The sequence below is a fragment of the Mercenaria mercenaria genome, chromosome 18, assembly GCF_021730395.1.
Source record: "Mercenaria mercenaria strain notata chromosome 18, MADL_Memer_1, whole genome shotgun sequence".
NCBI classification, from domain to species: Eukaryota; Metazoa; Mollusca; class Bivalvia; order Venerida; family Veneridae; genus Mercenaria; species Mercenaria mercenaria.
In genome coordinates, this window is record NC_069378.1 from 50,056,086 (window position 1) to 50,081,232 (window position 25,147).

The 25,147-nt window shown below is 36.7% G+C and overlaps 1 protein-coding gene across 2 annotated transcripts in view; it reads right to left on the reverse strand.

The window, feature by feature from the left end:
* Positions 1-6,486: 6,486 nt before the first annotated feature.
* The window catches only part of LOC123539029 (mitogen-activated protein kinase kinase kinase 3-like), an 87,768-nt gene continuing 69,107 nt past the window's right edge, over positions 6,487-25,147 (reverse strand). For both annotated transcript variants that reach the window (XM_053529567.1, XM_053529566.1), the window contains exons 8-15: positions 22,266-22,324; positions 21,030-21,109; positions 17,641-17,937; positions 16,922-17,070; positions 14,731-14,856; positions 13,335-13,464; positions 12,398-12,572; positions 6,487-10,270 (exon numbers count right to left, since the gene is read on the reverse strand). In XM_053529567.1, the coding sequence (XP_053385542.1) occupies positions 10,042-10,270; positions 12,398-12,572; positions 13,335-13,464; positions 14,731-14,856; positions 16,922-17,070; positions 17,641-17,937; positions 21,030-21,109; positions 22,266-22,324 (1,245 nt within the window). In that variant the 3' untranslated portion in view covers positions 6,487-10,041. The remainder of the gene's footprint in view (positions 10,271-12,397; positions 12,573-13,334; positions 13,465-14,730; positions 14,857-16,921; positions 17,071-17,640; positions 17,938-21,029; positions 21,110-22,265; positions 22,325-25,147) is intronic.

The window sequence follows — 25,147 nt, forward strand, 5'->3', positions numbered from 1 at the left end:
CTGCTAAAGTTTGGTTGAAATTAGAATGAACAAGGAGCTGTGCTCAATAAACGCTTGATGCCCCCAGTGGCATCCTTGTTGATAGATTTTCCAAAACAAGGTCAAGGTCAAGGTCAAACTGAGGTCAGGTGCTGTTTGAAGATGAGGAATGGTCACAGGTTACATCTGTATTAGTATCAATTCATTCTTGTAAGTGTTATTGATGCTAGACGAAACGGTCCCATTTGTTTAACCAAGAGATGGCCCATACAAAGCAACCAAAGTCCAAAACGAGGTCAAGGTCAAGGTCAAACTGAGGTCAGGTGCTGTTTGAAGATGAGGAATGGTCACAGGTTACATCTGTATTAGTATCAATTCATTCTTGTAAGCGATACTGATGCTAGACGAAACGGTCCCATTTGTTTAACCAAGAGATGGCCCATACAAAGCAACCCAAGTCCAAAACGAGGTCAAGGTCAAGGTCAAACTGAGGTCAGGTGCCGTTTGAAGATGAGGAATGGTCACAGGTTACATCTGCATTAGTATCAAGTCATTCTAGTAAGGGGTATTGATGCTAGACGAAACGGTCCCATTTGGTTAACCTCTTACGAACGGATGGACAGGACAATCACTATATACCTCCCGCATCAGTAGATGCCGGGGGCATAAAAATCAATTTCCAAAGTTAAATGACTGGCTGCCCAAGGCAAGTGGTTGCTTGACACAGGTGACCATTATCACAGGTTCAACTGTAATGTTTGTCTACCTCTGAAATTATTCTGGTATAGCCTCACCTTTAACAAATACACAACTTAACATAATCAATCAAACAAAAAGTCAGGCACTTTAAAAACAAATTATTTTTTGTTTGCAAAATAACAAATAGATTTATTTTATATAAAATACTGTTTTCTGAGTATGGCAAAAAATGTGTTTCTGGCAAATTTGGAAATTTCTGACAAATCATGGAATCACTGATCATGATGTGAATACAGAAACAGTTGACAAATGAAATCTACTGACAACATTGTCAGAATTTAAGTAAAAGCTGACAAGCTATTTATGTCTGAAAATATGCAGAAACAATGGTATTGATGAAGTCTGTACAAAAAGTATAAAAATTGCATAGATTTTCTTGATTTAAGTCTTGGCCATGGGGACTTCAAAAGTAGATTGGGTGATATTCACGTAAGTTTTATTTCATGACTGAATAGTTAACAGCTTGGTTTACTTTGTAAATAATTTGCAATTTTTTCTTTTTATTAATGTACAGCTGAACTTCATATCAAAAATCTTTTGTTATGCCAAGTTTTATTATCAATGATGCCTTTTGATGAATGTCTTTATGTTGAAAATGTCATAAACATTGATATTTTCAATTTAATTCAGTCTAAGGAATAGCATCTCACATTTCCTAGTGGAAACTAGAGCTATCACTAAAGGTGAGTAATACCCTCATACACTACTTTATTATAAGGAAAGTAAACCCTGCAAGTTGTCTTGATGTGGTTAACAATTGATTTTAATTTCATGAAACTTCTTCTTGTGGTTAAGAAGATCCAAAGCAGACACAAATTTAACCTAATGCATCTTTGACATTTAAGTGTGACCTTGACCTTTTACCTCTTGACCTAGGTTGAGCATATTTCTCCATACAAAGCTAATTAGCTAGAAATACTTTAACAGATTAATCATACTGCTAGTAAATGAGCCTCACCACGAGAAAACCAACATAGTGCATTTGTGACCAGCATGGATCTAGACCAGCCTGCGCATCTGCAGTCTGGTCAGGATTCATACTGTCGCTTTCATAGCCTGTTGCAATTAGAGAAACAGTTAGCGAACAGCATGGATCCTGTGCAGATGCGCAGGCTGGTCTGGATCCATGCTGTCGCAAACTCCTATGTTGGTTTTCTCATGGCGCGGCTCAAATATTTATGGCTGTTTTTGACAAGATTTGAACTGTTTGCCAATATTAGTAAACATAATAATAATTGCAAATTTTACTGAAAATAATACCACTGGACTATAAGCCAAAAATAAAACCCTTGTGAATAATACCCAGTCTACAGTCTTAGGTATAATATACACATGCATTCTAGATAACATGAGAAAATATTCGCTACAGGCAACAATGATTATCTGACAATCGTTGATGAAATAATTAAAATAAAACTTCTAAATTGAATCAGTTTTTTGCAGTATTTTGATTTGAATGAATCATTTCTCCTCTAGAAATTGATGAAAAAACAGTTGCTGCATCAAAGTATAAAAATATCTATCAATATGTAAAGTGCCAAATATATATGCAACAGTTGAAATATTATTTTTTGACTGCCAAATTTTAATGATCCATTTTTTGGAAAATTGTAAAAACAGTGTATGTGGACTGTTCTACATAAAACCTGCTGCCAAAAGAAGTTGCATAATATATTATTGTAGCAATGGAAAATAAGGTCTTGGTTCCTATCTGTTACTGATGATCTCAATATGGCTGGTTACCAGAGCAGAAAAGGGTCCCATTGACCACAATTATAGAACATTATTCTAAAATGTTGGAACAATGATCTAGGGAACAAATGGTATATGACCTAATTCTTCCCAAAATGACAACAATATCAGAACACTACTCTAAAATGTTGGGAGCCAAAGTAATATCCTACTTTATCTCAAAGACGATTTTAGAAAACTATTCTAAGATTTTGGAACAATGTTCTAGCAAGCCAATGGAATATGTCCTAATTCATCCCAATGAGAACAATTTCAGAAAACTATTCTAAAATTTTGGAACACTGTTCTGGGGAGCCAATGGAGTATGACCTCCTTTATCTCAAAGACGATTTCAGAAAACCATTCTAAAATTTTGGAACAATGTTCCAGGAAACCAATGGAGCATTATGGGAAATGAGTATGTATGATGTCAATCCTGTCAAAAATTCAATAATACAAAATAAAGATTTTCTAAAACAAATCCTCCAAAAATGTTTATAAAATCAAGAAAATTGCACAAAATTTAATATCCTTACAAAAAAGCACAGTTTTGTTCTTTATGATTGTATTTTACATTGGTTTTAATTTGAACAGGCGCTGCATATTTCAAAACTTTCAAAGAAAATATAGGCAGTGTCTACAACACACTAGCACACCATATAACAGATATTTGTTTGTTTCACCGTATCATCAAATTTCTTCCACCAAACAAACACAAAATAAAATATGTTCGCAAGTGACGTAGCCACGAGTGAAAATGTAAAATCTTGTCTTCAAGAGGCTAACATGCAAATTAAACCAATTTCCATTTTACTTCGTCTTTCTGATGATTTTAACCAAATTTAACACATTTTGTAGTTCTGTACCAGTGTAAAATATAACTGACACTTTTCACTAAGAAATAACCAGATATATTTCATTCTAACACTTCCATAAATCATTGAAACATGTAATAACATTCTCCTTTTTTACATGTGCCTAAGATCTGTACAAAAACTGTTGAGATTTCTAATATCTATAATGTGGACTGACACTATGGTGTACTGGCCTGGACATCATTCTCACTCTATCTACTGTGAAATAATTTTATTTTGTGGACATGAAATTTTAAGTTTTTGACCAAAATGGCTACTGCAAGTCCTATTTTTTTCGCGAGGTCTCTGTTTTTGAGAAATTATGCAAATGAACCTTCTCGCCAATTCATCTGTCTAGCTAAATTTTCAGTCTTAATATTATTAAGTATTACATAATATATAAATACCAGTTATTCCCAATTTCTATGTGGCAACCTCATGAATTCAAAAACTAGTGAAAACAAGAGGACCATGATGGTCCTGAATCGCTCACCTATCTCCACATGACCCAGTGTTCAACTGAGTATGACATCGTTATTTCTATTATTTGACATAGTGACCTAGTTTTTGAGCACATGTGACCTAGATATCATCAAGATAAAAAATTCTGACCAATTTTCATGAAGATCCATTGAAAAATATGGCCTCTAGAGAGGTCACAAGGTTTTTCTATTATTTGACCTAATGACCTAGTTTTTGAAGGCACGTGACCCACTTTCGAACTTGACCTAGATATCATCAAGGTGAACATTCTCACCAATTTTCATGAAGATCTCGTGAAAAATATGGCCTCTAGAGAGGTCACAAGGTTTTTCTATTTTTCAACCTACTGACCTAGTTTTTGACCGCACATGACCCAGTTATGAACCTGACCTAGATATCATCAAGCTGAACATTCTCACCAATTTTCATGAAGATCCATTGAGAAATATGGCCTCTAGAGAGGTCACAAGGTTTTTTCTATTTTTAGACCTACTGACCTAGTTTTTGACCCCACGTGACCAGTTTCGAATCTGACTTAGATATCATCAAGATGAACATTCTGACCAATATTCATGAAGATCTCATGAAAAATATGGCCTCTAGAGAGGTCACAAGGTTTTTCTATTTTTAGATCTACTGACCTAGTTTTTAACCCCACGTGACCCAGTTTCGAACTTGACCTAGATATCTTCAAGGTAAACATTCTGACCAATTTTCATGAAGATCCATTGAAAAATATCGCCTCTAGAGAGGTCACAAGGTTTCCTATTTTTAGACCTACTGACCTAGTTTTTGACCGCACATGACCCAGTTTTCGAACTTGACCTAGATATCATCAAGGTAAACATTCTGACCAATTTTCATGAAGATCCATTGAGAAATATGGCCACTAGAGAGGTCACAAGGTTTTTCTATTTTTAGATCTACTGACCTAGTTTTTGACCCCACATGACCCAGTTTCGAACTTGACCTAGATATCATCAAGGTGAACATTCTGACCAATATTCATGAGATCTCATGAAAAATATGGCCTCTAGAGAGGTCACAAGGTTTTTCTATTTTTAGATCTACTGACCTAGTTTTTAACCCACGTGACCCAGTTTCGCACTTGACCTAGATATCATCAAGATGAACGTTCTGACCAATTTTCATGAAGATGCATTGAGAAATATGGCCTCTAGAGAGGTCACAAGGTTTTTCTATTTTTAGACCTTAATGACCTAGTTTTTGACCCTACGTGACCCAGTTTCGAACTTGACCTAGATATCATCAAGATAAACATTCTGACCAATATTCATGAAGATCTCATGAAAAATATGGCCTCTAGAGAGGTCACAAGGTTTTTCTATTTTTAGACCTACTGACCTAGTTTTTGATGGCACGTGACCCAGTTTCGAACTTGACCTAGATATCATCAAGGTGAACATTCTGACCAATTTTCATGAAGATCTTGTGAAATATATGGCCTCTAGAGAGGTCACAAGGTTTTTCTATTTTTAGACCTACTGACCTAGTTTTTGATGGCACGTGACCCAGTTTCGAACTTGACCTAGATATCATCAAGATGAACATTCTGACCAACTTTCATAAAGATCCCATGAAAAATGTGACCTCTAGAGTGGTCACAAGCAAAAGTTTACGGACGCACGGACGGACGACGGACACCGCACGATCACAAAAGCTCACCTTGTCACTTTGTGACAGGTGAGCTAAAAATGGAAATAAGAAAACTACCCCCAAAATATAAGACTTAACAGTATTACCAAAAGGTATGAATTCGTTGATTTCAACTTTTAAAGATAATATGAGCCGTGCCATGAGAAAACCAACATAGTGACTTTGCGACCAGCACGGATCCAGACCAGCCTGCACATCCGCACAGTCTGGTCAGGATCCATGCTGTTTGCTAACAGTTTCTCTAATGGCAATAGGCTTTGAAAGCAAACGTCGCAAAGCCACTATGTTGGTTTTCTCATGGCGTGGATCATATTATAAAGCAGTGGAAATTTTACTTTTTTGCAGGTGTTTATTTTGACGGATGAATGAAACAACCAAATTTATGAAAATTAATCCACATAGACATTAACAACTTCACAGTATATATATAATGCACCCATCAATTGAGACCCATCAAAACAAAATGTGCAAACAAATTATCACTAAAAGGTGAAAGCAGAACCATGTCTATTTTTTAAAAGTTATCATTTTGTACAAGCTATGAAATCGGTATTTTTCTACCACAACTGTAAAAAAAATATAAAAAATTTCAATAGAAGTTTAACAAGAGCACCGCCTTGCGGGTGCTGACGCTCATCTGATTTTTTTTGTATAATAGAAATATTGTCCTACCCATGATTTTCTAAGTCTAAAAAGGGCCATCATTCTTGCAAAAAGCAGGATAGAGTTATGTTTCTTGATGTACAGTGTCCACTTATGATGGTGAAAAACTGTTGCAAGTTTTAAAGCAATAGCTTTGATAGTTTATGAGAAAGTTGACTTAAACATAATATTCAACCAAGAAAATGATTTTTCTAAGTCCAAAAGGGGCAATAATTATTGCAAAAAGCAGGATGGAGTTATGTTGCTTGCTGTACAGGGTCAGCTTATGATGGTGAACAAGTGTTGCAAGTTTCAAAGCATAGCTTGATAGTTTAAGAGAAAAAGTTTACCTAAACATAAAACTTAACCAAGAAATCTGATATTTTCTAAGTCCAAAAGGGGCCATAAATCTTGCAAAAAGCAAGATGGAGTTATGTTTCTTGCTGTACAGGGTCAGCCTATGATGGTGAACAAGTGTTGCAAGTTTTAAAGCAATAGCTTTGATAGTTTAGGATAAAAGCTGACCTAAACATAAAACTTAACCAAGAAAACTGATTTTCTAAGTCCAAAAGGGGCAATAATTCTTGCAAAAAGCAAGATGGAGTTATGTTTCTTGTTGTACAGGGTCAGCTTATGATGGTGAACAAGTATTCCAAGTTTCAAAGCAATAGCTTTGATAGTTTAGGAGAAAAGTTGACCTAAACATAAAACTTAACCAAGAAATCTGATATTTTCTAAGTACAAAAGGGGCCATAAATCTTGCAAAAAGCAAGATGGAGTTATGTTTCTTGCTATACAGGGTCAGCTTATGATGGTGAACAAGTATTCCAAGTTTCAAAGCAATAGCTTTGATAGTTTAGGAGAAAAGCTGACCTAAACATAAAACTTAACCAGGCAACGCCGACGCAGACGCCGACGCCGACGCCGACAACCGCTCAAGTGATGACAATAACTCATCATTTTTTTTCAAAAAATCAGATGAGCTAAAAATAAATCTGACACAGTTTATCTTTTTCAAATTAATTATACTACAGTATTAATAATTACAAACTCTATAAAGAGCTACTTTTATCAACAGTTCATGCAGTGATAATGAGCCCTATTTGATCTGATCCGTTCTTTAAACTAAACCACCATTAATCTTTGTTTTAATACTAATTAAACTAACTTTACTTTTTACAACAGTGAATATCCTGCATTTCATACTGAATATGCTAAAATGAGCCGCGCCGACATAGTGCGTTTAGGACTAGCATGGATCAAGGGCTCAAATGTGCAACTGAACTTTAAATTCAGTGAAAAATAGATCGGACTGCCATTACCTGCTGCTGCTGTCATGTGACCAATTTTCCCCCCTTTTAACAGGTGTGTGTGTGTGTCTGGGGGTGGGGACACCATCTTTTAGGAGATGCCATCTTTCAAGGGACGCCATCTTTTAACCATATTTCAGTCATTTACAGAAGTCATTTAATCAAAAAAGTTCCTGGATTCTATACAAGCATTAACCTCTTCTTGGAAAATAACTGACAGCTTCACCAAGCATAGGTGGAGAGACAAACAACCGTAGATACATTTTCTTCAGTCACCATGGAAACCATGCCCACCTACAATTTCCCAATTGTAAGTCTAAGGTCCTACCTATTTAGCTAAACAAGTAGTCTTGATTATGGTTAAATATGCAAATTACCTAGATGTCCTGTTTTAAATTAACAATGTGGTAGTTTGTGTAAACAAATAAAATGTGTGTCCAATTAATTTTGTTGTAATGTGCATAATTATAAACTTGGAAGCCCTGGGTGAAATTAAGCTAACTTGTACTTATTTAACAATCTATTTCAAATAAACCCTGCAATAATGTGTTAATTCAAATCATGTTCAAAATTAATCACATTGCAATGTCATTCTTCAATTTAACACACTGTAATGTGTGCATTTATTTCATCTCCTGTTTCACATAAAACATGCAGTTAACTGTGCACATATCTTGCGCTTTTAACTAATCTTGATCAAATATATACATTGACTTAACATCCTGTTTCAAATAATTCAAATAAACTTTCCTACAATCTGTTTCTCACTAATAAAGATATGAGCTGTGCCATTAGAAAACCAACACCAGACCAGCCTGCACATCCGCACAGTCTTGTCAGGATCCATGCTGGTCGCAAATGCACTTTGTTGGTTTTCTCATGGCATGGCTCATTATGATGAAATGGGATAAACATTCACAATAGTTTTATTATTGTATTTGTTTGATCTTACATCACTCTAACACACATTTGATTATATTGCAACGCTCTAGCTTGTATTTTAGTGAAGAAGAACCACACTTCCCTTCAGCTGTTGTGTATCAGATATAGGCAAGCTCCTTGGTAGAACCGCCAAACCCCAAATGCCAACCTCACACCATCAACCACCAAACCAGCTGGATAGTTTCCTCACTTGAAAGAATTATGCATCTATAGGACAGTTTCAAACCCACAGCCGGCAAGCAGCTCCCAGTAAAGAACCTTAACCCCCTCGGCCATGGCGACCCAAGACTTAATTTTGTACTAGATCGAATAATACCAACAAGTTCAGACATCAAAACTATAAGTATGTTAATTCTATGAACTTCTTTGAAAAAAAAAACAACATGGCACTTAAGGACAAAAGGCACAGTTTGCGAAATGAAGTAAAAAAAATTTTGCTTACAGATAATGTATATGAATTTATTGACATGTTTTAAGTCTACTGTAAGTTTCAGCAGATCTTCACTTACAAACAACAGTGAAGTCTTTTCTCTGAATCAGAAAAGTACAGAAAAGTTCTCCAAAGTTACATGGAAACTACTCATAAAAACTAAAATTTTTAATGCAATAATGTTTCCTTCACTTGAATCAATTAAGTGTGAATATACCGGTGGTTGTTTCATCTTATAATAGTAGAAATAACAATCATGGTACAAAAAATAACAATCACTGTGACATAATAATATGCCGCACTATGAGAAAACCAACATGGTGCGTTTGCGACCAGCATGGATCAAGACCAGCCTGCGCATCCGCGATCTCTAATTTCAGAAAATTTTTAAAACGAACAGCATGGATCCTGACCAGACTGCGCGGATGCGCAGGCTGGTCTTGACCCATGTTGGTTGCAAAGCCACTATGCTGGTTTTCTCATGGCGTGACTCATATGATAACTAAGCCAGCAAAAATTAATTTCTGGAGCACTAACTTCATGCTACAAGAGAAAAATTCATCATGAAAAATTTTCAATTTTTTTATTCTGTTTTAAGTACACTTTGCACAAGTAAAAGAAGATTTGATATTATGGCAACTAAATGTTTTCTCAAGATCTGTTTTCACTGCCTACTTTTAGGCTCAAGTAAAATATATTAATTGTTTCCGAACATCTGCAACAGTTTTTGAAGTTAATTAAAGCCTCCTTTCTTTATTAAGAAATCTGAATAAAAAAAATCTTGCACTTCTTAATTTATCTAGAAATCAATTTATACTGGCCCTAAATGCTACAAGTATTTATTTTCCTCTCTGCCAGGAACAGCTCTGTCTCTGCCTCTCTACCATATATATCACATTGTCATTGATCATTGTCTGTATATCCTTTCATCATTCATGACAGCCTCTTTAATGTAGCTTATCAAACACAACAAAATCTGACGTCCCCATCTACTGTAACTATAGCAACGCAAGTTGCTATGTAGAACATGTCGCTATGTTGAACACAGTTTTGAGTATACATAACTATAAACTCTTTAACACATCTTGAAAGACATATATTCCTCAACTTCATCGAGCTAAAATCTTACACTTTTCTCTAATAGCAGCCAATAAAACCTTGTCACCATGGCTACCATACTCTGTAAGTCATGGAAGTCCTGTGATCAATTAAATTAGATTCTATATTAACATTGTCATCTATTAACAAATGAATACATTAACAAATCTTCAGCCGTAGGTCGTTCCTGAGGAATGCGTTTAAACGTCAATCTCAAAAAGTCATCAACGTAAGGAGATAAACCATTCGGAAGCGTAAATCGCGGAAATTCCGTAGTCGCTATTTTATAGATGGCAGCCATAGTTTCTAAATCAGCCCAAGGAGGTTTCTTCGTTAACATCTCGACAATAGTACATCCAACACTCCTGAAATGTAGGTAGCTTTGTAACAATGACTTATCAAACATTAATTTAAAAACCATTTTCTTTCAAATGTCACAAATTTTACTTGATTTGTGTTTAATGACAGACCAACACAGTACTGGCTATATGACACCATTTCAGCCGAGCCATGAGAGAACCAACATAGTGCATTTGCGACCAGCATAGATCCAGACAAGCCTGCGCAGTCTGGTCAGGGTCCATGCTGTTCCCTTTCAAAGCCTACTGGAATTAGAGAAACTGTTAGCGAACAGCATGGATCCTAACCAGCCTGCGCATCCATATTGGTCGCAAACGCACTATGTTGGTTTTCTCATGGTGCAACTCATTTACATTTTATATTTAATTTGCACTGAAAGTTCTAGCGAACCGTCAATACACGTTCTGTGTGCTTACATATGAACTATTGTAGAATGGATAGAAGAAAATGTACCGATGAACAAGGATAACTCTAAATGATATTACTGGCTAGGAAAACTCAAAAACTGGTCCTAATAATAATGAAATATCTCAAATTCCCCCAAAAACCCCTGTCTTTCAATGGCAAGTATTAGAATCATGTCAGCATGAGAAGAATTTTAAGGGAAGTCGAAGTTGAAGTCAAACTGTACTTGAGCCACGCAAGGCGAAAACCAGCAAAGTTGCTTTCCGACCAGCATGGATCCAGACAAGCCTGCGCATCCGTGTAGTTAGGTAGTTAGGTCATGATTCATGCTGTTTTCTGACGGTTTCTCTAATTGCAATAGGCTCTGAAAGCGAACTGCATGGATCCTGACCAGACTGTGCGGATGCGCAGGCTGGTCTGGATCCATGCTGATTGCAAAGCCACTATGTTGGTTTACTCATGGCCCAGCTCACTCTGTATTGTTTTCAGTGCAAACAAATTAGTTCTGATCTCAGAGTCGGCCCTTAAGCTTCTTTGTAATTAGCTCAAACTACAACTTGTAATTAATTATGAAAACAATTTATTGTAGTAAATATGCTGTAAGAAAAACCACTTGTTAACAGCATCAATTAGTTGCCAACATCTAAATTATTTTCTTAAATTAATACAATTTTGTGCACCTGTCCTGCACATTAACAGCCATTAATTTACAAATACCTCATGTCAAATATGCAGAATGATACTCAACTGAAGACTTCAGGGATATTGAAAATAAGATTAATCAAAGCAAAACAGCTGTTGACTTGCCCTTGTTCGCAAACATAACATACTTTTGATCTGTTTTATATTGCAATGTTGAAGTCAACATAAGATGACAGTTTGAATTTATCTGAACCAATTTCAATGAGAAAGAATTCAGTCACCATCTAAGTGGGTACGAAACATGGCCTCAACTAGGCATGGACCATGACTTTATGTAGGTATCAACCATGACCAGATGTATGAATCACAACCTGAACCAGGTATGAACCATGACCAACTTCAGTTTATACATGATTTACTTTAGGGAAGGAAATTCTACAACTTATAATAATCACTCTTGACACCTCATTCCTGATGGAATCCATCGCCACAAGGGTATGAGCTTGGCCAGCTTGGTATGAACCTTGACGTCAACAAGGTACCAAACATGATTAGCTTGGTACAAACCATGACCTAAGAAAATCATGAATCATTACCTCAGTTGGGTTCAACCCATGACCTAAGCTGGGCCTTAACCATTTTTCAACAGTAATGGGACAGTCTTCTGAACTGATATCCTAAACTAGAGGTGCTTTTGAGAAAAGCGCATGTCTCCCACAACTGCCTAATCATCCGAATAGTAAGTCTGTCTTTGTATACAGCTTGTGGCCTATTGGTATTCACATGTTGAAGTAACCGGTCTACAACGCTGTATCGGTAGTGTCGGTAATTATGTTCAAGGGCCATAATTCCGACATGCCAAGGCTGATTTGGATAGTTATTGAACTTTGCTGAGGACATATTAGCAAACACGTTTGTTCAAGTTTGGTGAAGATCGGATGAGAAATGTTCGACAAGTGCAGACAGACACACACAGACAGGAATAAGTCACTACGTCTCCCACAGCACCGTGTGGTGGGAGACATAATTATAAATAGAAACAAACAATGCACTAGCACAGGCTGGGTTTAAAAATAAAGTCTTACCAAACATCGGCTTTTCGCCCGTAAGTTTCTCCATTGATCACCTCGGGAGCCATCCAGTACGGTGTTCCTATGATAGACTTGAGTCCCGACACACTACATATAGTTTGTAATCTTTTACTTGTACCAAAATCTGCCAACTTCACATTGCCGGCACTGTCTCGTAATACGTTAGCACCTGAACAGAGAATAACCGTATTTTTAAAATACATTTACACCTAAAGCAGCGGTATGTTCAGTCTTATAACTAATTAGCAGCTGAATCAGAAAACATTATGTGGTACATGCCATTGTAAGATCAGCTAATGAAAAGATTTTAGCCTCAAATATTGTATAAATTAATTGTCCACAGAACATTAACATTTGTACGGCAAAACAGGTAAATGTTATTATAAGGAGATCTTATGGAAGCCCAGTAAACAACCATGCAAAATAGTAGACTAGTGCAATCAGGTCTGTACATCCTAAGTTAGTGGACATGTAATGATACTGATAGACAAGCGAGATTACATAATCTCATTACATAATCTCATTTGGCAATCGGACATTTTTTCAGACTTTCAAATGTGTCTCAACAAGAGCATGGCTTTCTATGAAGACTAAAGTATGTCGATATTGCATGCGGCGGAGAGCATATAATTTGCCGACAGTCATTAAGTGTCCACATATCACACTGTCGATGACCAATGAATCTAATGGAGAATAAACCCTGGCTAACTTAACCCTTACCATGCTGGACATGGCTGATTCTGCCTTTGCGACCAGTGTAGAACAAGATCAGCTTGCAAATCCATGCAGTCTGATCATGGTCTGCACTGTTCGCTATTTAGTCAGTGAATTTTCAGTAAACATCCCTTCAGATGATAAATGGTACTGCCCAATTTGGAAGATGGACCAGTCCATTGTAGAAATTTAGCATGGTAAGGGTGAGAGCACATACCTTTAATGTCCCTATGGACTATCACATTTCTATGTAGGTAGGCGAGGCCTTCAAGCACCTGTCGAGTATACTTGGCAGCTACTGGTTCTGTTAACGGCCCATATTTATTTATTATGTCAAATATTGATCCCTGGAATTGAAGACATAAAAATTTATTGCTAAAATTTGTAATTATTATTATACCAGATTTATATAGCACCTTTTCATGTTAAATACGTCCAAACAGGGCACAAAATTCATCCTTACTAGTACAGTCACAGAACGATCTGACCAGAGGGACAGAGTGAGATAAAGCCCCTAGAACAGATACAGAGAAATCCATTTTAAGATACAGGCCTGTCCGGCAAACATAGCCTAGCTCTTTGTGAATAGACAGTCTGGTTCTTTAACATGCCTGGTGTATAGCACCAACACACTTGAAGCCATCTTTCCTGGGCAGAACCAGTACAGGCCTCTTAGTTAAGTGTGAGACACATAAGAGCATCTTAGAAATTTCCAGTGCCTGGACCTGGATTCGAACCCCGGACCTCTACAATGACAGTCAAGCGTGTTACAAATTGACCAATGGCACACCCTTAATCTGTTTTAAATTTGGTCACAGACAATTCTCACACAAGAATTCCGCTTATTATGTACTGATTCAGAACTTCATCTTCTGTAAATGTTTCTACAAATGTAAAGTTTCATTGCTCAATACATTTGTACTCATTTAAAAAAAAAGGAAACCACTTTGTTTATGTTGTATTTATAGATCTGCATGATGGAAGAAGATCCTAGATGTCTCTCAGAGCATTAATTCAAGCTTGGGTGGTTACCAGGGTAGAACAATCAACCTTCCATAAGAAAACTGCATAACTTCAACACAAAAGAATTCTACATCTCAAGTTCTGAGAACCCCAGTGGTGAGTAGCAAGTGATCTGAAGTCAGCAACCTTCACTGCTAGACAATAGATGCTACTCAATGAAAACTTTAATGTCAATGTCAACTTCAAGGAAAGTTTTATCCCAAGTATGTGATGTCATATTTTATGTGCATCACTTTACTGTATAATATTGCATTAAGAAGTTCACTTCCGTTAGCCTTTTCACTTGACCTTTCAACATTTTCAATTTTACTCAGTCTAAAGAATAAACTATGCTTAAAAACAAATATGGAGCAAGAGCCTCAACTTCAACGACCATCATTCAGTAATGAAAGCAGTGCTTTGCCGATAACTAGGAAAAGGAACTTTTATATGAGCCGCACCATGAGAAAACAAACAGTGCCTGGATTGCAATAGTCTTTGAAAGTGAACAGCATGGATCCTGACCAGCCTCATCCGCTTGCTGATCGCAAGGCCGGTATGTTGGTTTTCTCATGTCGCAGCTCATATCAACTAGTATGTCTATGACTTACCCCTGGCATATATTCCATAAAGATACAGATCTCACTTCTATCAACTGAGCAACCAAAATATTGAACAATTCTCTCATGTTGAAAGTTCCGTAACAAAATAATCTCATTTTCTAATGCACGTGCCTCCTGAAGAAGAAATATGTCCATCATAATGTCAAGACTGTTCACGAAATTTTTCATGGTTTAACATTAGACCACCTTTAAAATTATTTTTTTTACCTTTAAAAGGAAACAAGAACTGTCTGATGACAGCGCGCTCGACTATTCGAAGAATTGATAGAAGAATGGGGTCAAAATATTTCCACAGATATTCAGACAAAAGAAATAAATAGATTAGACAAACAATGTTCCTGTATTTCTTTGATTTCGATAAGTCTTGCACTAAATGGCAATGTATGAACCAATTTCAAAGTCCAAAAAGGGCCATGATTCAGTCAAAATAGTTATGTACTCTTGCCTACAGATGGAAATCATAATGATAAACAAGTGTTCAAAGTTTAAAAGCCATATGTCAAATAGTTTTGACAAAACGTGGACTTGTATGAAAACAGTACCAATTTCAAAGTCCAAAAAGGGCCATAATTCAGTCAAAATAGGTCACAGAGTTATGTACTCTTTCCCACAGATAGAGACTATTATACTAAACAAGTGATAAAAGTTTCAAAGCCATATGTCAAACACTTTACAAAAAATATGAACTGGTACGGAAAACTTAACCAAGATTTCTAAGTAAAAAAAGGGCCATAATTCAGCCAAAATCCTTGATGGAGTTATGTGCTCTTGCCTATAACTGGACATGGTGATGGTAAACAAGTGTTGAAAGTTTCAAAGCTTTATCTCAAAGACTTTGTCAAAATACGAACTGGTACGAAAAACATTACCAAGATTTCTAAGTCGAAAGGGGCCATAATTCAGCCAAAATCTTTGATGGAGTTATGTACTCTTGCCTATAACAGGCCATGGTGATGGTAAACAAGGGTTGAAAGTTTCAAAGCTTTATCTGAAAAGACTTTGTCAAAATATGAACTGGAACGAAAAACTTAACCATGATTTCTAAGTCAAAAGGGGCCATAATTCAGCCAAAATCCTTGATGGAGTTATGTGCTCTTGCCTATAACTGGGCATGATGGTGGTAAACAAGTGTTGAAAGTTTCAAAGCTTTATTTCAAAAGACTTTGTCAAAATGTGGACTGGTACGAAAAACTTAACCAAGGTGTGACGCCGACGCCGACACCGACGCCGTGGTGAGTAGGATAGCTCTACTTATTCTTCGAATAGTCGAGCTAAAAATACATAGAGGATATTTGTTTGTTTTCTCACTTCTCAGATATATTCCATATTCACTCAAAACATACAAATTTTCTTTTTATTTTATGCTTAATTACGTTGCATTTTGCAACTATTTTTAATCTCAGCTCGGGAAACAGACACGGGTAAACAGACATGACGTCAGACATGCTGTGACATTAGAAAGACGCACACAACATAAAGTTCCATTTTATTTATTTTTTTGCTGCATAACGAACGTTATGAAATTCTCTTTAAGTAAAATAATTTGAATTGAGAGATATACTATAAAGAACAAAGTGCGACTACAATTTTCATCCTGTTTTAAGCAAATAATTTAGAATTCATACACAATGTAATGAGGGGGCGGAGCATTATCTGTGTGAAAATATAGATTTCATATTTTCACAGTGTGAGTGGTGATATATGAAAATATTTAACTGATAGAATACAGTATTTCATTAGTTAGCATAAAATAAACAATGATCAGTTCCTCTGCAGGCAAATTACAGACGACTTTCCTCACTTGAACTCGGATATTTCAAACTCCACCCTTTGTTCGAACTCATTGTCCGGTCCTCACAAAATCTCTATCTCATAACACTGTGTACTTCTGGATGGTTAAAACTACCAGTAACTCAAAATTTTGCTAGTTCTGTCAAGTTTGAGAGAACGAGGTTCGACTGTAGTTTTAATGTATAACAGTACATTGTTTCTAACATGGATTTACTGACTGAATAGGGAACAATGCAGACCATGTTCAGCCTGCAATAGAAGAATCACTTGCTGCCAGCAAGCTACAGGTGAAGCAAGGGGAGTTTCAGTTTCAGTACAGTAGTTTTTGTCTGAAACCAAAAAATTCTAATGCCAACGTAATCAAATGATGTTACAGTATTATTGTTACCTTGGAAACCTCAGCATTTTGACCGTGCAGTTTCACCATTTTTACAGCTAGTTCTCGACCAGTGTCGTGATCAAAACAAATAAATACTTCGCCAAATGCCCCGCTCCCTAACCTATGACCTTGCTTCCAGTTTGAAGGACATGTGGGTGCTGTTGAATAAACATCAAATATAAATACCAGTATGCCAATGAAATGTACATAAAAAAACAAGATTTTTAGATAAAATTTGAAGTATTAAAATTAATGAACCACAGGAAAGTCTGCATTAAGTTTCAAACTTCTTGTTTCTTCCTGCTCTTTTCCAATTTTCAACTGTAATTGATCGCAGTAAAAGTTTATACTTAATCTATCAGTTTTATGGGACATTTTATCTGAATAAACTTGATTTCTGTAAATAGCTAACAACTTCTCCATATGATGTAGAAGGTAACTAAGAGAATATAAACTTGCATCTCTTGTTAACTGCCATAGAGAGCATTTCACTTCTTCATCAGGACAAAGAACGAAACTTGCAGGTTTGAAGCAAGGGACAGGTCTATGTTCTTTTTTTAGCTCAATGTTCAAGATACACCACTGAATCCATTTTGAGCAAAACGGTTCAGGTATCCTACTCACTACAGCCAGAGGCTTAATTGGCTGGTTTTTGAAGCCTAAGAAATCATTTACATGAATTTTATCAGTGTCACACAAATATAGCTGAAACTGTTAATTCTACTTACACTTTGAAAATGCTGGATGAAAAATTGGACTACCATCGTTGCTGTTACGTTTGAAAATTCGACCTTCCGGTGAATCTTCCGGATCCGGTGGGAAACCCGAACTGCTTGAACTCGTGCTTAACGTTCCCTCACTTCCTCGTGTTGACATGAGGGATCGTAGTGATGTTGTGGTCAGTTCTGGACGTCGATGTTGCACAATATTGGAACGAGGAAAAGTACCGTGACCTTCAACATTTGCCGAGTGTGTTCCTGAGTCAAAGCCTCTAGGATAAGTTCCAAATCGACTCCCTCGGCCGTCTGAAATTTAAGAAAATTGAAAATAACACACAGGCTGAACCATCAGTATAAAATTACAACACAGCTTCTGAATTAAAACCTTTCAGCACTACATTTATAGCTATATAAAACACAAACTTGTCACTCTCTGAACTATTTCTGTTACGTCTGTATGTTTGTTTTGGGTTTAGTTCCACTTTTCAACAGCATTTAAGTCATATACTGTTGGCCAGTTAACCTAACTAATGTTCCTGGATTCTGTACCAGCGCTAGCCAGTTGTTCAGAAGTAACTGCCAACTTCTCCACATGAATCAGAATTTGAGGCCAGCTGATTGCAAATATATCTATTCTTTTATGAGCCTCATACAGGGAACATATCTTAATTGTGCGAGTATAGGTCACACCTTTTTTACTGAGATTCTTATCAGGAAGGACCGATGTGACCTATACATAAGTATAGGACAAGACCACATTTTGTCACTTTCACAACTTTGTTAAAATTACAGGTGCCACAACAATGGCCAATAAATGCCGGTAAAATTGCATTTCTATAGTTACAAATTTACATGTTTGAGATTCCTTTTTTTACTGCGACCAATACAGGTATAAACATTTTTCCAGAAATCTGTAGATATATATATATATATATATATATATATATATATTTTTTCCACTGCTTCTTATATACCAATGCGATCTATACTTGTATGATTACGGTATGCTTTACCTGGGGATCAACCTCATGACCCCATGATCCATACACCTGGATGGAAAGGCTCCTGTTACATGTCAAACTAAGTCACAATTCTATAACCCAAGAATAAGATCATGTTGTTTTCCAGCAAAGATACTTTAAAACTTATCCAGGATGTCAGATTTATCAGACTTACTTTACCGACAAGATAAAATGAGCCGTGCCATGGGAAAACCAACACAGTGGGTGTGCGACCAGCATGGATCCAGACCAGCCTGCGCATCCGCGCAGTCTGGTCAGGCTCCATGCTGTTCGCTTTTAAAGGCTATTGGAATTGGAGAAACTGTTAGCGAACAGCATGGATCCTGACCAGACTGTGCGGATGCGCAGGCTGGTCAGGATCCATGCTGGTCGCAAAGCCACTATGTTGGTTTTCTCATGGCACGGCTCAAATTGTATGCACTATAACAATCAATTGTTATATTGGCCTATAGACTTGTATTCTGTTAATATATGTGCATACAGCCTTTCATTGAGAAAGTAGAGCTGCTTTTGAGAAAAGCGCATGTCTCCCACAACTGCCTAATCATCTAAATAGTAAGTCAGTCTTAATATACTGTTTACTCACTACAAATATACCTTTGTAGAGTAAAAAGGCTGATTTTGGGAAATTCAAGTGCGTTAATTCTAAAGTGCCTAGGCTGATTTGGCTAGTTATCTAACTTGGACTCCTATACTACTAGAGTGCATGCACATTCCTGGAGCCAAAAGGGGCCCTATACTACTCCAGGAATTTTCATAATTCAAAGGCCATAATTCTGAAGTGCCTGGGCCGATTTGGCTAGTTATCAAATTTGGCTGAGGACTTATGGTCAAACGCATTTTGTTCAAGTTTGGTGAAGATGGGATGAGAAATGTACGACAAGCTTTGTGACAGACAAGACAGACAGACAGACACACAAACGGGAGTAAATCAATATGTCTCCCACACAACTTAGTGGTGGGAGACATAATAAAAACTAGAATGTGTCTGTAGGACACAGGGTGTGCCCCCCACTGGTACATTAGTCACAAATAAGGGGCAATAGTTCAAATGTTTGCAGTCTTAATGGCCTCAACAAACATTTTATGAAAAGGGTTCATTATTCTAGGCCCTATACTTTTTGAGCTATGAGCATCACAAACAAAAAATCCACTATTCTAGCTATTTCAAGGGCCATAACTCTGTAATAAGAGTAAGATTCTCAAGAAGAATGCCAAGAGTGCAAGGCCACATCATGATAAAGACTCCTGCAAGGTTTCCTGAATTTACATCTAATACTTTTTGAGCTAGGCACATAATTAGGTGAAAAAGTGCATTTTTTTACTATTTCAGGGGCCATAACTTTAAAAATAGGGGTGGAACCAGCCAAAACATTAGAGGTGTGGAAGTTTATATCACGATAAAGACTTATGCAAGTTTTCAACCATTTATATTAAATGCTTTTTGAGCTAGGCGCGTCACAAGGTGAAAATGTGCATTTTTGACTATTTAAGGGGCCATAACTCTAAAAATAGGGGGCATAGCCAGACGAAAAATAGGAGGTACGCAAGTTCATATCTTGATATAGACTCATGCAAGGTTTCATCAATTTATATGAAATACTTTTTTAGCTAGGGGTGTCACAAGGTGAAAATGTGCATTTTTGACTATTTCGGGGGCCATAACTCCAAAAATAGGGGGCAGACCCAAAGAAAAATAGGAGGTGCGCAAGTTCTTATCATGATTAATACACATGCAAGGTTTCATGAATCTATGTCAAATACTTTTTGAGCTAGGCGCGTCACAAGGTGAAAATATGCATTTTTGACTATTTCAGGGGCCATAACTCAAAAAATAGGGGGCAGAGCCAGACGAAAAATAGGAGGTGCGCAAGTTCATATCATGATAAAGACTCATGCAAGGTTTCATGAATTTATTTATTTATTAAATTTATATGAAATACTTTTTGATCTAGGCGTGTCACAAGGTGAAAATGTGTATTTTTGACTATTTCAGGGGCCATAACTCTGAAAAAAGGGGGCGGACCCAAATGAAAAATAGGAGGTGCGCAAGTTCATATCATGATTAATATACATGCAAGGTTTCATGAATCTATATCAAATAGTTTTTGAGCTAGGCGTGTCACAAAGTGATAATGTGCATTTTTGACTATTTCAGAGGCCATAACTCTAAAAATATGGGGCGGAGCCAGACGAAAAATAGGAGGTGCGCAAGTTCATATCATGATAAAGACTCATGCAAGGTTTCATGAATTTATATCAAATACTTTTTGAGCTAGGCGTGTCACGAACTTCGGACGGACGGACGGACGCACGGACAAGACCAAATCTATATGCCCCCACCACTCATGGGGGGGCACAAAAACACTGCCATACCATATTCATCTTTGGCACCATCTGAGAGAATACTTCTTCTTGAATCACGTCTTCCTCTTATCATTGGATACGTGTCTCCACTAGAAAAAACACAGAAAACCATTTAGCAAAGAAACAGGCCTAACAACAATTAATTCAAACTAAATGAATAAACAACAATAAATTTCCACCTTCTTGCAGTACAAATACATTAAATGTACATACAAAGCTATTTAAATACAGTCATTAAATTCATCACTATTAACTACTATTTTTACACCAATGAATCTCTAATAAATCAAACGTTAACTTCTTTGATTCTGTCTAGAACATTTCCATGATCTTGTCAGTCAATGGTTTTATTATTTATAACACACTATGTCATATATTCAATTAACAGTTAACCAAAGAAACATCTTGAATCTTTGAAGTTTTTTAAAGTCATGACAACAGGTGTATGCCCTGTTTTTTTGAAATTCAACAAAAAGCACATAAAATTTTGAAACAAAATAAATCAACAAGAATTAATTCACACTGTTGTTTACTGAAAAGGCAGCACACTTTATGTGACTCTTCTTTTATAAGATTACATCCTGATTCTTGAAGATATGAACAGACTTTTAGAGACTGCAGCACTGCTGCTACTAAATACTGTCCAACAACAACTGACGTATTTTGCATCTTATTCTTGAACGCGTCCAGTAGTATGGGGCGGTAAATGCTGATCAGACACTACTTGTCTGTGAGGCCGGCCACAGTGATTCGTTTCAATGTTAGCAGAGCTAACTGGACACACCCTGCAGTACCGTCTATGGCAAAGTGTCTCTATCAAGTCTATTGAGTCTTTAATAACAACCATCTAAATCAGAGCGGGTTTTAGAATCATACTGAAACAATTTAGGTCATATACGCCAACTTTTCCAGCTTTTGATGGTATAGGAAGATCTCAAGTGTTCCTCCAAGCATAATGTTTTAAGCATTGGCGGGCACCTGGGTAGAACCACTGACCTTCCGTAAGCCAGTAGAAGAATTCTACATTTCAAGTGATGCTTCGAACTCACGTTGGTGAAGGGCAAGTGATTCTGAGTCAGCGGCCAAGTAAGCCCATTTCACAGCTGTTGAATCTTTTTGGAAATCCCTATGACAGTCCAACAAGTACATGTCAACTTAATACATGTAACAGTGATTCCTCAATTCTGGAGGCATGTCCCTTTAAAATACTGTCTGTAATAAATACATGAATTGTGTTATACTTACTGACTACTCACGTAGCTGCTATCTAGGGATGATAGACTGTCCGATATGGACCCAGGAGTCTGAAAATACACAAACAGAAACGTAAAATTTTAAAAAAAATTAACAGTTTACTACTTCCTGTGATAAAATTGTCTTCCATGGCTGAATGTCTAGATGTCTGGATATTTAGCCCCTATTTTATCAACTGCAGTTTCACAAAACTTGTGGACAAAAACCTAAGAATTAAGGCTTGCCAAAATCCCTGTATGCCCAGGCCCTATGGTTCAATTTCAGTTGTATATTAACCCTTATCATGCTGGACATGACTGATTCTGCCTTTGCTATCAGTGTATAGATCATGACCATACTGCACATCCTTCAGTCTGATTACGACCTACACTGTTCGCCATTCAGTCAGTATCTTTTTGGTAAGCACCCCTCTGAACAGTTAATGGTACTGTCCAAATTGAAAGATGGACAAGTTCATTATAGAAATTTAGCAGGGAAAGGGTTCTATATAAATTGTTTGAAATGAGATGATGACTGCTTGAAACTAACAGTGCATATCAAGTAAATGTTGCAGTTCTGAACCATTTTAATATGAATGAATGTATACTAAAAAGATATTTTCACTCATTATAGCACCATTAAATCTTAAATTTATGTCCTTAAGATGACAATAATTGTGCCTTCAAAAGCATTTCGTGTAAGAATTGTGCATAATGTGCAAAATTATGAGAAAACAAAAACCCAATGTGTGTCGATCACACCCAGTTTTCGCATGTGAAGAATGAAAGAACTTATACAAAACTTATCTGAACTCGGCTTGGAGCCATCCCCACCCCACCCCCAATCCAACAAAATCCACTACTCAATTTGACCATGGCAGAATAAATCCCCTCGTCTTATTTTTTTCTAGTTATATCATAACTTTCCCTTTTCCTTTCATTCAATTTAGAATCAATAATCATCATCAAAAAGATTGTATTTGTATTATTTCTGCTCATCTTCATTTAATGTTAATGGTTTTTATTCAACAAAATTGAAGGTGGGCATTTTGTTCGCCTTGGTCAAATTGTGCTGGAGGAAGTAAATGGGGTGTGTGTGTGTGTGCGTGCGTGCGTGCGTGTGTGTGTGTGTGTGGGTGGGTGGGGGGCGGGGGAGGGGGGTCTCAAACATAAACTAAGAAAGAGTTTAGCCTGAAAAATGTCAATAACAGACTTTTGTTAAAAGTTTATCTGAAACAGACTTTAGCCTGAAACCAAGAGAACAATAGTTGTACATCTGTTGTTACTTCCCTGAGATCTGTACATCAATAGTCTAACACCGAAGCCCTATAGTTGTACATCTAGTGTTTTTCTCTTTGACCTGTATGCTAAGAGTCTAATCTAGTTGGCCATTACATAACAATTAACCCTTATCATGCTGGACATGACTGATTCTGCCTTTGTGACCAGTGTAGATCATGATTAGCTGTTACATCAGTGCAGTCTGATCATGGTCTTCTCTGTCCACTATTCAGTCAGTAAATTTTCAGTTAACACCCCTTCAAATAATAAATGGTATTGCCCAAAATGAATGCTGGACTGGTTCAATTTAGATATTTAGCAGGCTAAAGATTAAAGAATGCGACATGATAACTTCTGAGTGCATTTTATTCTATAGCTATAATGGGACCTTAATTGGACTGCAACATTTAGCAGCAAGATGCAGAAGAAATAAATGGATGATAAATTATTAAGTATGTCAACCTTAATAACCTTCTATTATCTAAAACATATACACAATTATGACAGAAGGCACTAATTTGTCAACCAGAAGTAATATATGTCAAATTGTTCATGTTCCCCTTCAATCATAAAACAATCTCTTTCTTTTTATTTATGAGTCTCATACCTTCTTTAAGAAGTCAACAGAATTTCTTTTTTGTAAACTCTCACACTGTACCAAGGAGAATGTTGATCATGCCTGCATCTACACTTTATATTGTATTCTTGATTAAGGGTACCCTTTATATATGGAAAAGAAAGTTGTTGGTGATTGTTACTACCCTTTATATTGTATGGAAGAGAATGTTATATTGTCCTTGATTGTGACTATCCTTCACAATGCATGGAAGAGAATGTTGTCGGTGATTGTTGCTACCTTTTTTTATTATGTATGGAAGAGAATGGATCACTGTTTGTGATTAAGACTACTTTTAGTTGAATATTTTCAAAGCTCTTTATTCCAAGAAATGATTTTTTTTTGATACAATTAATGTATGAAATAGCCTTTCGCTAACTAAACCTGGATGATGACATAATTTAAAATGACAACAGAACACTTTACCTCTAGCCCGCTGGCAGTAAGTGATTCTGCCTTTGCCACCGTAGAAGGCCCAGATCAGCCTGCATGTCCGCGTAGGCTGATCTTGGTCTGCACTGCTTGCTATTCAGTCAGTAAATTTTCAGTGAATACCCCTTGAATAATAAATGGTACTGCCCAAGTTGAATGATAGACCGGTCCATTATAGAAACTTAGAAAGGAAAAGGTTAATGATCATCAGCAATTACTGGTACATATTTGTCAATGCGATAAACCTGCAACCAGTCTAATTGTCATTCTGGTATTTAAAGCAGTCTGTGTTACTTCCTACTAAAATGAAATAGAGGACCATTCTTGTCAATACAAGAGGATTTCTGTTCTTAAATGTAAATACATATTTTTGAGGTTAATTGGTACGCATGCTACCGAAACTAATTGCATATTCCGGAATTTCAAATGTCTACGCAGATATGCATGTTGACCAGGATTAAAGCTATATGAGTATAAGTATACAGTTTTGGTGAAAATTCTGAACATCTTAAATTTTCTTGGTATAAATGAGCCGTGCCATGAGAAAACCAACATAGTGGGTTTGC